General features: G+C 39.3%; 2 protein-coding genes across 12 annotated transcripts in view; one reads left to right on the top strand and one right to left on the bottom strand.

Annotated features, from left to right (window-relative positions):
- The window catches only part of TDP1 (tyrosyl-DNA phosphodiesterase 1), a 28,998-nt gene extending 18,597 nt beyond the window's left edge, over nucleotides 1-10,401 (bottom strand). For 3 of the 6 annotated variants that reach the window (XM_020807598.3, XM_020807601.3, XM_072986541.2), the window contains exons 1-5: nucleotides 9,012-10,382; nucleotides 7,126-7,169; nucleotides 5,662-5,717; nucleotides 4,000-4,096; nucleotides 2,472-2,506 (exon numbers count right to left, since the gene is read on the bottom strand). In XM_020807598.3, coding sequence (XP_020663257.3) covers nucleotides 2,472-2,506; nucleotides 4,000-4,096; nucleotides 5,662-5,717; nucleotides 7,126-7,169; nucleotides 9,012-9,534 — 755 coding nt within the window. In that variant the 5' untranslated portion in view covers nucleotides 9,535-10,382. Of the gene's footprint in view, nucleotides 1-2,471; nucleotides 2,507-3,999; nucleotides 4,097-5,661; nucleotides 5,718-7,125; nucleotides 7,170-9,011 lie in introns of all 6 variants that reach the window. The other 3 variants (XM_020807599.3, XM_078383725.1, XM_020807600.3) reach the window with 2 other exon arrangements.
- Nucleotides 10,402-10,510: 109 nt separating this feature from the next.
- Nucleotides 10,511-16,732, top strand: part of EFCAB11 (EF-hand calcium binding domain 11) — a 52,167-nt gene continuing 45,945 nt past the window's right edge. For 5 of the 6 annotated variants that reach the window (XR_012082646.2, XR_013540790.1, XR_012082644.2 and 2 more), the window contains exons 1-2: nucleotides 10,511-10,695; nucleotides 14,476-14,571. Coding sequence is in view for 2 of the 6 variants with exons in the window: in XM_072986553.2 (XP_072842654.1) it covers nucleotides 10,615-10,695; nucleotides 14,476-14,571 (177 nt within the window). In the remaining 4 variants the exon portion in view is untranslated. The remainder of the gene's footprint in view (nucleotides 10,696-14,475; nucleotides 14,572-16,732) is intronic. The other variant, XM_020807577.3, reaches the window with a different exon arrangement.

The following is a 16,732-nucleotide window of genomic DNA, read 5'->3' as shown; positions in this document are numbered from 1 at the left end:
ATTGTCATTAACTAAGTTACAGTAGATTGTAACTTAGTTAATCAAAACAGGTGATGTTGCACTGGCTTTTTTCCCTGAAGAGCCAAGTTGCCTTAGAAACTGGAACTTGAGAAGGAAAATGTCCTGGAGAAATAACACACATCTCCTGCTGCTGACTCATTTGAAGACCAAACAGAATATGGCTAACACCATAAACCAATGATTTTTTTTTTAAATGAAAGCAATAGTTCATTTAGTAATTGAATGTATCATGTATGTTACTATACAGTCAGTAACCTGAAATACTACTTTTGAGCAAAATGAGGATTTTTTTAAAAAAAGTTAATTATTCAAATAAAATGTCAAAGAACTGAACAGCAATAAAACAAGATCCAAACATCTCCATCTCCATAATGTATTAAATTCCACTCTAGACTCCATGATTCTACCACCTATCACCAAAGTGAGTTTGGATTCAAACTGTAGGTTCAGAAACTACTTTTGTAACACAAGGAGCTTCAAACATAGTGTGAGTCCTCTATGGAGAGAAAAGCAGCCTGTAAGTAATGCATTGTCAAGTCATGTAATAAATTTGTAATAGGTCAACTAAAAAAAGAGGCAAAAATCCAATCCAGTTGACATTTTAGTCTGGGCCAAATATTTAGCACTTGTTGGGTTACTCAAATTAACAATATTCATGCTCTTAAACTGATCAACATGCACACACCTTAATGTGTTGACTGGTTACCCAGTTTATTCCATGGCTTTGGAAAAGGGCTGGAACAATTTCACTCCTGAGATTCGCGCGGCCCCCACTCTGGGCACGTTTAAAACTTAATTAAAAACATGGCTATATATTCAGGCCTTCCGTCCAGTGAATACCTGATTTTCTATTTATTCTCTTTTTATTTATTTTCTATTCTATCTTTGCATTGTATTTGTCATAGTACAATTTATATATTTCTGTATTATTTTATTGTTTACACTATATTGGAAGCCGCCTAGAGTGGTCTTACAGGCCAGATGGGCGAGGTATATATCAAATAAATAAATAAATAAATAAATAAATAAATAAATAAATAAATAAAGAAAGAAAGAAACTGTCTCATCCTTACCAGTATTTACCAAGCAAAGATGTGCTAAATTTTGAGGTCCCAGCCCACTGTTGATCAATCAAGAGATTAGGAATGTAATATATGGTATCAACTTGTTAATGGAGTTTAGACTACATTAACTAGGGACTTGCTGCCTTGATCGTTTAGGCTGTTTTAAGGTATAGCAGCAGAACTGAAGTACAGTGGTACCCCACTTGACGATTACCCTGGTAGACGACGGAATCGCTTTATGACTAAATTTTTGTGATCGCTATAGCAATCACAAAACGATGATTCAGATGGGGTTTTTTCGCTTTACGATAATCAGTTCCCTGCTTCGGGAACCAATTTTTTGCATCACGACGATTTTAAAACAGTTGATCGGCTGCTCTCAAAATGGCTCCCTGCTGTTTTGCTGACCTCATTTCGCAAGACAGGGAGCAGAAAATGGTCGCCCTATGGAGGATTTACGCTGCATGATCAGGTATTTCCCCCATTGGAACACATTGACTGGTTTTCAATGCATTTCAATGGGTTTTTTTGCTTGACGACGATTTTGCTGTACAGCGATTTTGCTAGAACGCATTATCGTCGTCAAGCGGGGCACCACTGTACAGTTTTCAACTCTATTGTAATTAAATATTTGCCCTTTTTCTGTAGGCAGTTTATTTGCATTTTAAGAGTAATAACAGAATTGAACCTCTTTTTATTGCAGTTGTAAGCTAGCTGGATAGTTCAGTGGTTCAGGTATCTGGCTGTGCAGCCAGAGGCTGGGAGTTTGATTCCCCACTGGGCCTCCTATGAGTAGACTCAGCCTGTGTGGCCTTGGGCAAGCTGCACAGTTCCAGGATGACCCCAGAAGAAGGGAATGGTAAGCCACCTCTGAGTATTCTCAACCCGGAAAACCCTGGAAAGGGCCCCCATAGGTTAGAATTGACTTGATGACACATCATCATCAACAACTTTTTTCCAGACCACTTGCCCAAGTTCTGTAGGGCTGTATATTTTATGGCCTGAGTATGTTCTGGTTCCTTTCAGCTGATGCCTCAACTGGCAGGTCGAGAGCTCTAAAGTGTTATTTTGTTAATAACACTGGAGACTTAACAAACTAAAGGGGATGCCAATGATCCCCTTTGTACACATATGGGATTCCCTGAATTCTAGTTTATAAACTATCAGCACCTGAACATATCTTATGAGGTGTGTAGTTTTATTATATGGAGAACAAACAATGACAGCTTATACTGTAAATGGCTGGGGGCGTATCTTAGGCAGTGCTGTGAGGTGCCTCCTCCACAGATGGCTACCTGCATGAGACAGCAATAAAATAAATAGATGTATGGCAATGTCCGAGAAGGAATGTCCATAACTGACTTTTAGATGCCATAAATTACTTACGTGTGGTGGGTTCCAAAGGCAATATCTAGCTTCGCCTGTAACAGGAATAATATTTTCAAAATGTTTTCAGGTACCAGACCTGTACCATAGTAATATAAATAAAATCTGAAAAGCAAATCTTTCTTGCTTTAGCTCTACTGCTCCCTATTGGACTTAACACAAATTGCATTATATCCTTCTCACTTCATATCAGACCTATAATTTCGAACTTCTAGAAGTCACTCTACAGATTTTGCTAGATGTTAGATTTAAACCTCTTTGGGTATATCGACAAGACAGTGCAATGGTGGGCATGCTTCTATAGAGAAGCAATTAAAAATTGGAAAAATAGAAATGTATTTAACTTTACAAATGCCTCTTAAAAGGAGAAATGCAGACAAAAATAATACTACTATGTACTTTTATTCACATCCGGTCCTTCACAGTTGCCACTGAAGGTACCTTAAGGAATGGTCAGGAAACAGGATGAAAAATTCCCAGCAGTTCACTACCCTTTATTCCTCCGTCTTTTCATTATATTGAATCACAAACTCCAGAAGCAATGAAAATACACATGGGAGTATTTAATGAGAGTTCGTTTAGAATGCAAGCTGTTAGAAAGACCCTGATGTTAATGCAAGGCTCGCTGTGCTGGGATGTTCAGACATCCTGGAAGTTAATTTTCAAAACTATCACTTCAAGGAAGAAAATTCAGAAGAAGCAGGTGTGGAGACAAGGGAGCTTTTACAGAAAATGGGCAAGATATGATGAAGGAATACAGCTACTTTTACAGTTACAGTAATTGTGTTTGCTGGAAGGGGATTTGTACTAAATAAACGGTTTAGGACCTCGATACTTGGCGGAACGCCTTCTCCCACCTAGATCTACCCGTGTCACTCGCGCGAGCCAGGAGATAAGGCTGAGGAGCCTAACGCCGAGAGAGGCCCGAAAGGAAAAGACCAGAAACCGGGCCTTCTCGGCGGTGGCTCCTCGCCTTTGGAACAACTTGCCCCCTGAGATTCGCGCGACTCCCTCGCTGGGCATTTTTAAGAAACAACTAAAAACATTGATGTATAGGCGGGCCTTCCCAACAGAAAACCCTTGACGATCTTTTTTTTCTTATTCTGTTCTTTATTTTTTATTTACGTTTCTGCTGTAAAGTCTTAAAATTACATTGTTGTTTTTACTGTAAGCCGCCTAGAGTGGTCTAATATGATCAGATAGGCGGGATAGAAATAAAATAAATAAATAAATAAATAGTGCATTGCATAGTATGTGTATATACATGTGTACATAGTTGTGGTCACATATTAGTACATGATACAAAGACATGCACGCAGGGTGGTTTTGGGAAGGTCTCAGAACAGTGTGAAATTTGCATATAGATCCCCCAAAACTTTCTCTATACTCAGTGTAGATAAATTAAACCACGGAAGAACATTTCTTGATTAAAAGTTGCCTTATCATGCGTATTTTCTACACACTCCTGGAAGATCACAATACAGAACGCTTTTTTTTGGTCATTATATGGGAAGGTAAGTATAATTACCTGGCACAAGCGGACATTCTTATATGGATATGCTTGTTCATGTAACTCAGCCTTGGATTCTCGTTTCTCTCCATGGACTATTAATAAAGGTCTGTCCCTTAGAACAAAAGAAACATCTTTAGATAGACTTCTTGGACTTAAACACTGAACAACTTTACACATTTATAAGGGTAACATTCAACAGTGCACTGGCAGAACAGATTTCCAGGAACCTATCTCATCCCTCTTGCCCATCAGGCCTCAGAGCCTCACAAATGGGAAAGGGGGACAGAAAAGGAAGAATCTTCCCAAATCAGAAAAAGATATTCCATGCAAGATGGAGTTACATCAAAGGTGCTTTCACCACGGAAGATAGTTTCCTGGAAACATCCTTTTGCCCAAGCAATACTGTCACCTTGAGTGTTCCATGAAAACAATCCTCCAGGTTTTTGCAATACTTAAATGTAGTATACAAATAAAAGCTGACTGGATAGCTCAATGGATTAGGTATCTGGCTGTGGAGCAAGAGGGTGGGAGTTCAATTCCCCACAGCGCATCCCAGAACAGTCAGCCTGTATGACTTGGTGCAAGCTGCACTGTCCCAGAGAGAGTCCCCAGAAGAAGGGAATGATAAAACACTTCTGAGTATACATAGAAAACCCTGAAAAAGTCCAACCTAAGTCAGAATTAACTTGATAGCATACAATTATTATTATATGCAAGTTAAAAAATCCCATGATATATTCATCATTTTTTTAATGAGAAAGGAAATATGAAAGTTACCAATTGTGATTTCCATCCACCTTTCTCCAAATGCAGCAATCTATCATTTTAATAATATCTTGCAAACTGCTTAAATAATTTTTTAAAGGAAAGATTTATGTTTAAAAAACTGGAGAAAGACAATAAATCGTGAGGAGAAACCATATACAAGCAGACTGTAACAGACTGCAGTATCAGTTTTAAAGTTCATTTTAAGCAACAGAACCTGGCCTTAACATCTGACTATGATTGTTCCACGGGCTTTTGATTTTTTTATTTTATTTTTTATTTTTTTGCTTTTTGTTCTATCTTACCAGCTATGTAAATATCCAATCTGGGCAACAGTCCTGGGTAACTCAAATTTTTTTGACATTTTAGTGGTCTAAAAGAATCAAATGTCATTTCATACGACTATCACATCAGGCAGATCCTAGTATAAATAAAGTTCTTCAATATAGCTACTGTGCCAAATATTATGAACTGAAAGCTAATATGTGGACAACAGCTCAATCCAGTCAACTAAACTCATTACCACAAGGGTGAGTATTAATCTATTAAATTGCTGGGGGGGAACTATGAGAACAAAGAGTGCCAGATATTTTAAATACAATATTTGGCCAAAGTTCTGTTTCATAATTACGCAAAAGATGCACAACTCAATATACAACATATAATGCTTATGAAGATTACTTAACTCAATAACAATTCATCATTACAAGTTACATCTTTTGCATATTTCCACAGCAGGATTTTAGCCACTGTCTGCAGTCTTTTCAAATATAACAGTACCTGTTGGTAAAAGACCATAATAATAAATTTGCAAGCATGAATTTAAAAGATGAAGTAGATGCCTAGACTACTCAAATGGAGCGTAGAAACACCGAGGCGCTGTAAGAATAAAGCCTTTTCAGAAAAACATACCTGAATTCCTTTGGATACTGTTTGACAAGCCACTCCACATCTATACAATAGTTAAACTTGGCCATAGAGAGAAAAACAAATCATGGTTAGAAACATCAGAGAGGTAAGGAGAGGAAATGCTTTTTCAACAAGGCAAAGTTTACTATGTGACATTCTATGGTCAATATTATTTCTATAGTCTCTGTTTCTCCAATTACGATTTTTAGATTATATTAGGCATCCTTCAGTCTCAAGAGACTATGGTAAAGTGCTCTGTATGGAGGACTTGGAACAGCGTCTAGTGTGGCTGAGAAGGCCAATTCGAGAGTGACAATCCCTTCCATGCTAAAAATTGCAATTCTGTTCTACCATTTTAGAGACATACTTTCCCCCTTATTACAGCAACTATGTACATAATGAAACAATACACATTTGAACATCAGTCTTTTGTAAGACAAACATCTTTAAATAAGATGCTTGATATATGTTAATTAAGCCACAATAAAACTTACTTGGTTTCCTGTGTTTCCATGGAGGCTGAAGAAATCCTGTTCTCTACAGATAACATGAAAGCACAGGATTCTAGCCGCTTTATAAGTCAGTAAGTTGCCTTCTACCAAGTGGGTTGTTGAGGAGCAGATGGAACTGAAGGAACAGTTTTCTTTTTTCCATGCCCAGGCTATCCCAGAAATCAATAGACCCATGGTTTCCCAACCTTGGGTCCTTAGGTGTTCTTGAAGTAAAACTCCCAGAAGTTTTCACCACTAGCTGTGCAGGCCAGGATTTCTAGGAGTTGTCGTCCAAGAACACCTGGGATCTCGAGGTTGGGAAGCACTACAATAGACTATCTATCCTTCCTCTGCAACCCTGGTCACTTGCCTTCATAGAATTCCTTGTTGCTTATGGCTACTAGGATAAATAGCAGTTGTTAAATACAAGGCTAAATTAATTGGATTGGAGTTAAATGGATTTCTATACAACATTAGAAAACAGTTTCAAACAGCTCGTAATCATAAAGGATAACAGCTGTATGAGAAATACTATACAGTGGTGCCTCACAAGACGAGCGCCCCATTTAACGATGAAACCGCATTACGACGAACTTTACAATGGTTTCAATGGGGGAATTTCGTGTTGCGATGATTACTTCCCTGCTTCGGGAACCGATTCTCGCAAAACGATGATTTTCAGCCAGCTGATCGGCGGTTTCAAAATGACCACCGGGTAAAAAAAATGGCTCCCCGCTCTTTTCAGGGACGAATTCCTCGCTGCACGGGCAGCGAAAATGGCCATGCTATGGAGGATCTTCGCTGGACGATGAGTTTCAAGCTCATGGGAACGCATTAATCAGGCGTTCTATGGGCTTTTTTATTTCGCATTACGATGTTTTCGTTCTACAGCGATTTCGCTGGAACGAATTACCGTCATAATGCGAGGCACCACTGTACTCTAGTTCAAACAAGTGACATGATCATTTGAACATACCTGAGCAGAAGATACAAGAGTCCCAAAGAGAGGAGACAAAATATCTGTTATAAAAGTAACAATTACAGTAAGCAAGCATTTTTACTGAAAGAGCGCATGTGATAATTGTTTTAGTAACATTAGTCATAAATTTAAAAATTTGGGTTTTAATACTGAAAGAAAAGCATACTTGACCTTAGCAACCGACAGGCAACCAATGACAGGCCTCAGAATAGTAGGGGAAAATGTTTAAATCTCAAAAATTGCAACACCAGCCTTATGCCACAGAATATACATGAATAGGATTTCACCCAATGTTACAAACAAATGGGTTCCCCCCCATAATCATACAAATGGCCCCTGTGATCTTTTCAAAGTCCTAACGTTATGCTGTTTTTACAAATAATGACTCTACTGACAGTGTAAGTTAAGTCTTCCTCTTCCCATCTGTCAGCTAACATACAGCTGACAGATAGGAATTTTCAAAAAATGCCCTTGGATTTTTTTTTAATTTTCAAAAAATGGCCTTGGCTTTATGCCATAAAACTTATACAAACAGTATTTCAGTCACTATTTGTGGCCGAAATCCTGTTGCTGACCATAGCAAATTATAACTAGAGTACTTCCATTCAATCAGTGGGGATTTGTTGAGCCAACTCTTCCATAAGCTCTACTGATTCAATGAGATTACTCTAGTTGCAACCTACTAAGCTAAGCAACAGGAGTTCAGCCTCAATGTCATCTTTTGGCCCAAAAAGGGATCCAACAGTGGCTTACAAACATCACTACACTGTAGAATTTAAAGGTAAATAAATGTCATCTTTTTGTAACAGAAAATGGAGCTAATACATTTAAAATCAACAAAACCATTGAGAAAGTTTAAAAACCAGGTAACATTAAACTAAATCAATCTAGCTTCTTCAGAGAGATTTTATGATGGAATGCTGACATAGCCAAGACTATCTTGTTTGGATTTAAAACGTGTGGTAGGCTGATTAAGATAGGTACGTTCAGTATCTTGGTGACTGCAACATCATATGACAATTCATGAATTACTATCACAAACAGACAGGTCTTTTATATCACTCTGCATTCAACTCAATGCTTTCCAAGTGATTGATTTACACAGGGCCAATGTGGTCAGTAGCTATAGTACTGCAACAGGCGTTAGAGATGCAGATGCTAGTGCCATGGAGCCATGGCATATACTAACAAATCTTGGGCACATTGTTGTCTCTCACCCACCTAAACTCACAGGGTTGTGGCTGTGGGGTTATAATGAGAAGGAGGGAAGCAACATACACCACTTTGAGCACACTGGAAAAAAGACAAAATATAAATCTAACAGGTAAAGGTTCCCCTTGACAATTTTTGTCCAGTCGTGTTCGACTCTAGGGGGTGCTGCTCATCCCCATTTCCAAGTCATAGAGCCAGCGTTTTGTCCAAAGACGATCTTCCGTGGTCACATGGCTAGTGCGACTTAGACATGGAACGCTGTTTTACCTTCCCACCGAGGTGGTCCCTATTGATCTACTTGCATTTGCATGCTTTCGAACCGCTAGGTTGGCGGGAGCTGGGACAAGAGACGGGAGCTCACTCCGTCGCGTGGATTCGATCTTACGACTGCTTGGTCTTCTGAGCGTGCAACACAGGCTTCTGTGGTTTAACCCACAGCGCCACCACGTCCCACATCTAACAGGTAACTAAGTATACATTCAACTTCATGTTCTCATGTACAAATTAAGTACACGTGACCTAGGCCACCTTACTAGTAATCGTGATGTGTACAAACTTTCACATCTCACCACATATTAGCTGCAAAAAACTACACAAGTTCTTTGTAAAACAGAATACTTAAAATATCAATTCACTCACTGAGGGAGCATTTCTGCCTCAGCATTTCTCACCTTTTATGTGCAGTGCTCCAGAATTATATTTTGGCTTAATTCCTTTGACTTTAGTGAGGAAGAATCGGAAAGGATTCCCATCATTCAGCAGATCCCAAGTGTCCTGTGCTTTGTCACATGGTTCTGCAGATGCCTGGCTCAGAACAGTCCTTGTTTTCTCTGAAGTACAACGCTCCTCCTCCTCTTTGCCTTTGGCTGCCAGCTCTTCTTTTCCCCTTTGGTTTTTGAAATCATCCTCATCATCACTACTAGAAAGGCACCAACCTAAGCCATCTTGAGAAGGCTTCTTTTTCTGAGCAGGAGACATCTCCTGTGCAAAACTCCCACCCTTATGTTTCAAAGGGGATGATTTTCTCTTGAGTGCAGCTTTCCTAGCCTCTGAACAAGGGTAATGGGGCCCATCTTCTTTGCTTTGGCCACCTTGCTGCGGCAAAGTAAGGGGCTTCTCTCCCTCGGGTTTCTCATCTCCACTTTCATCACTACTAGACACTGTCCATTTCCCATGCTCACTCTCCTGAGACATGACACGTTGTTTCAAAAACACTGATGGAACAGGCAGAACAGAATATCCGGCTAGACAAGCTTTGAGGGTTGGAGGTGTGTGTGTACGGGGGTCCTACGTCTCCCACCTTCTCATGAAAACTCCAATTCATTAAATCCACGATCGTGTCGGTCCTTTTCCTTGCCGCACGTTTTTCACAAGCCACCCCAAAGCCAACGCGCTATATTATTGCGAATCTTAACTTTCTCGGCTCTTCTTCAAAAAGAGGAACCTACAGCGTTGTCGCACATGCTCGTCGCTTCCCAGCGCTGTATTTCAGAGGGGAGACACGATTCTCCACCCACGGAAGACCTATTGAGAAAAGGTCTCTGGGGCTAGGAGATCACAGGGCAGTTAATCTAAAAGCAGCCTGGCGGTAATTAGGGTAACAAGGGGCTCAAGTAGTTGCTTGAAAGACGACCCGCCCAAGCTTGATTTCTTTTCATACGGGTAGTTCGTATTTACCTACTCCTCCGTAATAACCTAAGGGTTTTTCTTCCTTCTTCGGAACAAATAATATTCCAAAAGCGCGCCAAGCGCCTGAAAAGTCTGTTTTATAGATATGTATAACGTACGGAACTAGTAGGGTCCCCGAAGCAGGGCTTTGCCAGACCACTAACACCACCCGAGGTGGTGGCGGTTCCTGGGAAAAAGAAGGAAAAGGCAATACATTTAAAACCTGCTCCCAAGAACGCTTCGGGAAGAAAAAAAAAACCCTTTTCTTAATTACTCTTTCCTCTTCTAAACTCACAGGAACGTGAGGCGAAAAACTCAACGACCACGGGAACGGTTTCAAGAGAGCACACTTCCTGTTTCGAGGTCATTCGCCGGCAGTGAATCGAAGATTGACATACAATGCTGTCCAATCAGCCCGGCTGCTGAGACACCGCGAGGAATGAAGAGGAGCCAATCGTCCTTTCCCGCCTGTTCTTCCCGTGGGTGTTCCCTGCGCTTCTGGCCAATGAGAGTTCGAGTTTTCGTTGTTACGAGGAAGTTGAACTACCGTGGTTTGGTTGCTAAGGGAGGTTTTCATACGGTTTGGAGGCGCGATTGTCGAGTGCCATGTGTGCAGCTCTTGAGGAAGCCGAAAAGGGTGGTGGGTTGGAGAATGTTGATGAACACCATAGAAGGCGGTGGGTTAAGGTAGGTGGACTAATTGTGGTCCTCCTTCGGATAGTCACCACGACCATGGGTCAGAAAAAATAATTTTGAGCGACTGTAACTCCTAGAATTCTCTGATTATGTTGGCTGCCGATAAGGATTTTTTTTTTGCTACTAAGTTTATTTCATGTTTTTCGTGTGTGTGTGTGTGTGTGTGTGTGTGTGAGAGAGAGAGAGAGAGAGAGAGAGAGAGAGAGAGAGAGAGAGACCAACCTGCCTTCTCCTTGAAAAGGACCCAAGGTGGCTTACGCTATTGAAAAAACAATATTTAAAGTTTAGAACAATGAATATACAACAGTGGTAAAAGTGGTTAAAGAGACACCGTATATTATTAAAAGGCAATACTGTATAAAGTAATTGTTGCTCTCATCCGGGAATCCAAGTCTAGCTGTTTAACTTGAATCATAATCAATGTTCTTGTTTGCCCAGTTGATATGCATCCCCACAGGTACTACTAGGGTTGAACTTGGCCTCAAATAAACTATTTTCAATATGGGTGAAAAGATAATCAATTAATCTAAAATAGGAATTGATTAAGGCATGGATCTTTGTGGCCAGAGTCAGCTTCTAGAGCAAAGGGCACAACTAGCACCTCAGCCAAAGCTGAATATTTCTGCCCACATCAGCCACTTGGGCAGCAAGGGATAAAACTCACTTTGATTTTGCCAGAATCATGGCTTCATGTGTAACAGAACTGGTTCTTGAGGTGCCAGCTTACTACCAGTTTCATTGTAAATCCTTTTTTCAAATGAACTAATGCATTAATAAGTCCATTCCATGCATATAAATTAGGGCAGTAGCTGAGTTTATGAAGCAGATTTCTAATATATAGTCAAGAAGAAACAAAGTTCAGAGAAAGTTAAAATGGCAAGCTATAATGCACAGGTTTAGCACCAGTTGAAAGCAGTGGTGTGTGATGCCAATTGTGGTTGGTGGGAGAAAACACAAGAACAACTGGTGGGTAGAGTCAAGTGCAAAAGTGGGTACTTGTTCATTCAGTTAAGTCATGGCTGTTTTCTGATGTATCTAAAGGCTCCCACATGATTTAGAACAGACCTGGGCAAAGTGCAACCCTAGGGCCACATACAGCCCATGAGCTGCTCCTGTCCGGCCTGTGGACAGTTTTGAAAATGAAAACCATTTATAGCTTTTTGTCTAAAGTTGATCAGTTGCTTATCTTTAACAAACCGCAAAAAATCTCTTTAGTATTTGTGAAGATTAACAGGGTTAAAATAAAAACAATCATAACATCACTGTTTCCTTTTATTTTTAAGTAAAGTTTGTTCGGCCCCCAAACATAGTTCAGATTTTTCATGTGCCCCCCTTATAGAAATTAATTGCCCACCCCTGATTTAGAAGGACGGTGTTACATTAGGACAATGACCTTTCTCTCCTCCACTTTTTATTACACTTTGCCACCTTTGCTCCCCATATGATGAGTTTTCGATGCCAGGTGTGTATCCTGCTGAAGATAAATCTGAACTACAAGTAGAAGTAAAACCAGCTGTAACTTGAAACATGCTGGTTCTAAATAAAGCTAAACATAAAAGGAATTGACTGTGGACAAAGTGGAGGGCTTCTAATGATAAGCTATAGCAAGAAATTTTATTTGTCAGAAATTCAGCCAAGGCTGACTAACACTTCAATCTTATTTCCTGTATGTTTATTCAGAATTAAGTCATATTGTGTTCTATGGTGCTTGTTCCCAAAGTGTGTTTAGTATTACAGACATCAAATTACCTTCAACTTTATGTTAAAATGCCACTAAAAGGCAATATGGCACCTTTTTCTGGGCAGTTACTGATTTGTTCTACTGTTATTATAAGAATTTTAGTTTTTCTTAAACTTACCAGCTTTCAGATTTCAGTGAATACTTATAGCTAGATAGCAATTTGTGTTGGGGTTTCTAGGATGTGAGAATTACTTCATACTTTCCTGCTGTGAAGGTCATAGCATCTCTATTGTGTTTAGAGATGATTTCAAGGCGTAAGAATAGCAAAAGCTATTAGCTAATCTTTTTTGTTTTTGTTTTTCATAACTCAAAAGTAGTCCTGGTGTTTTGATGGAACTTCATAATTTGTTCATGCATTTTGTTAAGTTTTCTACATAAAGTGTTTTAGAGATAACCAGTAGGCAAGCTGCCATTTTTCATTCCTTTTTAGATTACCTTATAAGCATATTCTTGCATGTTGATGTAGCAAGCATGATGCCAAGAAGCTGAGATCTCTGCCTGCAGATAATGAAAAATCTGATTCACTTTTAGCCCTTCTTACACTATATTTCACATGGATCCAGTATATTAGAGAATTTCTGAATTAGCAATGTATCTCTGAAGTCCTACTGTTGTCTAATTCATGACTGCTTTTGACAGCATATTCATTACTCTTTGTGATTAGTAGCTGTTGAAAAAATATAGCAGTTGTTGAAAAAAAAATATGATGCTGTAAAAGCGCTGTAGGCTTGCTTGCTCTCTCTCTCTCTCTCTTTCCCTGCCCCCAGTACCCATTTCTTGATTTTTGATATTTAGCTATTTACCAGAGCATATTTTTGCCTTTAAAACAATGTATCCAGCATAGCATGAGGTGGTGATAGTAAAAATCATGCCACTAAGGGCTAATAGTCATGTTGGCTAAATATAATTTCTATCAGTGCCAACATACCATGGAATACCAGTTCCTAGGGGACATTTACAGAGGGCTTCTTTTGCTTTCATGTCCTGCCTGTGTGTTCTTGAAGGTAGAAGTTACACTGGCTTTAGAATTTCATTTGCTTCCCTGTTGCTATCAATTTCATTCACTAAAATGAATTTATTTCCCACCCCAAATACTGGATTTAGATTTCCTAGCTGAAAAACTGTGAGTGCTTTGAAGCCAGTTATTGCCAAGAGATCTCCAGTGTAACTATCAAATCAAATGACTTGTCACCAATAAAAGAAAACTGGAAGTTGCAAAAACGGTGATCAACGGTATGAAGTTGAAGCTTGCATATGCATCTGGCTACTATGAGAACTGAATACTGGTTTGATCCAACATAATTTTACCTGCTTTCTGGCCCACATTTCCACCAGAAGATATGGAGAAGGAGCTGACTGATTGTGTGGGCTCTGCTTGGATGCAAGGTTCTTGACCAGTCATCAGCTGTGTACCTCCATGTAGCTGCCGCAGCTGCTACTAGCTCAGGGCTGTCCTGTCACTTTTTCCTATGTTCTGGAGGACCCTTTCCATTGGTTGTTGCTCAGCAGTGGTAGTCTTGTACTGCTCTTGTCTCACATTTCTCTTGCCACATTAGTCATGTTAAAAGTAAAATGGATGTTAGCTCTCTGTATCACTATTTCCTGGTCACTGTTCTACCCGATCACCTTTTATTCTGCCACTGTAAATGAAAACATGGAATTCTGAGTTGAAGGGTGATGTAAATATCTCATATCTAAATATCTAAGTAAATATTTCAGATCTGAAAACAGTATATTTATTATAATTTGAATGTAAAGTTAGTGTAAACTGAGGTTTCCACTGGGGAAAGGAATACTGGTAAGTAACAGAGATTGTAAAACTTAATTTTGGATACCAGGTTACATCATAGGCAGAAAATTCTTTTGTAAAGTGTGCAGAACCATTCAGGACAGAATGGTGATCAGACCTGATTGATTACCCATTCTGTTTCCCCTAAGTGTTTCAAATTATGGATGTTTAAGTATGCATCATTTTTCAAAGCAGGCACGGAATTTTTTTAAAAAATCACCTTCATCTTTGTTTTCTTCAGGCATTTGAGGCATGTGATGAAGACATGAAAGGATATTTAAACAGAGAAGACTACAAAGTTGCTGTAGTGATGCTTTTTGGGTATAAGCCCTCAAAGGTACCATTGGCTTTCTTTCTTTCCTATTTTGAGGACTGACATATTACGGTAATTAAACATACTAAGTGAAATAATCTGATATAGTTTATAAAATGTTAGGAGCATAAATAAACTCTTCAGTGGAGGGTTTTACCGGACTTCCTGTTTGATCCCAAAAACTGTTCCTACTTTGTACTGACAATTCATGTGTTTACACATTGGCATTAGGGTTCCCACTGTCTCATTTTAAAGCTGCCAACATTGCATCCCAACAGAAGACCATGGCTATGCTACAGCTTGTACATGTCATATTTGTACTGAAACATGATATATATTTATTACTTCTAGTTATATACTTTTAAAGTACTCCTTAATTCCCCCCACTAAAAGACCAACTACTGTGGTGGCCGCATAAGACCTGGTGTGAAATTTTGTAGCATGGAGTATTCCTGCTCAGTGTTCCTATCAGTCAACATATCCCACAACAAGAATGCATCATTCCATCCCCATCCATTTTTCTGTTCCCCCCCCCCCATCAACATTCATCTAGCATCCCTTCGCCATTGAATATACTTGCCTCTCATTGAGCCATTTCTGGTGTCCTCTTCAGGGATTTTCGACCACTGGATTTATTTTTATTTTTTCAATAGAGTAGTGTGAGCATAGTATATTTCTGTAAACTTTGAAATTCTAATGAGCTCTTTTGTGTAGGGATGGCACAGGTTTGGCTGCATAAACATCAAGACCAGGAATAAGAGAGAAATGTAGGGAGAGGCTCACATGTTCCAGAAAGTATGTAGGAGGGCTTTCCACCCAGAGACTAATGGTTTCCTACTACTACTACTAAAGAATTTCACGCAATATTATAAGCAGTTACAGATTTCAAAAATAATATAATCAGAGCTACAAACCCTGGCAATATTAGGAACAGCATATATACTATGTTGATATTTAACAGTTACTTAGGTTTTTTGGCTAAAACTTGCATCTGTTATATAATATCAAGCAATGTTTTTATAATTTTGATTGACTTGCCTGGCCAGTTTGGATATACAGTGGTGCCCCGCAAGACAATGTTAATCTGTTCCATTGAAATTGCTGTTTAACGAAAACATCATCTTGTGAAAAGTGTTTCCCCATTGGAATGCATTGAAATTCGTTGAATGCGTTCCAATGGGGAAAATAGTAATCATTTTGCGAAAATTGCCCATAGGGAAGCCATTTTGTGAAGCGCCAATCAGCTGTAAAAATCGCTGACTTGTGAAGCATCCATCGGTCCCGAAAACACCCGCTTTGCAAAGATCACCCATAGGGAAGCCATTTTGTGGAGCCGCCAATCAGCTGTAAAAATCAGCGTCTTGCGAAGCATCTGTCCCGGGGGGGGGGAAGTCTTGCGAAGCATGGACTGAAACATCGTCCAGCAAAAATCGCCCATAGGAAACACAGTTTTGCAAAGCGCAATGGCGATTGCAAAACCTCATCATCATGCGGATTCATCGTTTTGCAGGGTAATCGTCTTGCGAGGTACCACTGAAGTAACAAACTGATTTGCTATTAAGTTGGTTGTGACCAGGAAAATGGGAGTTACTTCAGAACTGAGCTTTTTTGTTGATCATGATTTCTGTACTACTCCAGGAAAGGTAAACTTAAGTTTTCTTGTACATTCATATTTTAAAATTTTTTTAGAATTTAAAGTCTTTATTCAGACACATATACATTTATATGAGATTTTTCTTGTTTTAAGTATAAGTTTTTCAAAAAAATTCCGTACCAATAAGTTAACATAGCCTGCCTTGATCCTAAAAGCACACCACAAAACCTCTTGTGTCTCTTCAGAAGTCCTAGTGAATCAGCTTGGCTTTAGTCCGGAAAAATGGGTATAGGTGCACAGTCTTAACTATGGGTGTTCAGCCCCACTTAATTCAGTGATCAAAATCCTATTGGGATTTTACATTGTTGTAATGCAAGTGGTGTAACTTCAGATGGTGGATGGCCTCAAATTAAAAAAAAGCACCTGTAGACAGTGTCTGTTGCATGCTGAGTTGCACAACTCAGTACTGTACACAAAAGATAATACATCTAGTAGTTTCTTATGTTCAGGCGATTTCCCTCCAAATACAACACTTTTTGCATTACACTTGCAGGCATTACTAAGGATTGTGGCAATGGGATTTATTTCTCA

The sequence above is a fragment of the Pogona vitticeps genome, chromosome 1 (genome assembly GCF_051106095.1).
Source record: "Pogona vitticeps strain Pit_001003342236 chromosome 1, PviZW2.1, whole genome shotgun sequence".
NCBI lineage: Eukaryota > Metazoa > Chordata > Lepidosauria > Squamata > Agamidae > Pogona > Pogona vitticeps.
This window is presented reverse-complemented; position numbering and strand designations above follow the sequence as displayed.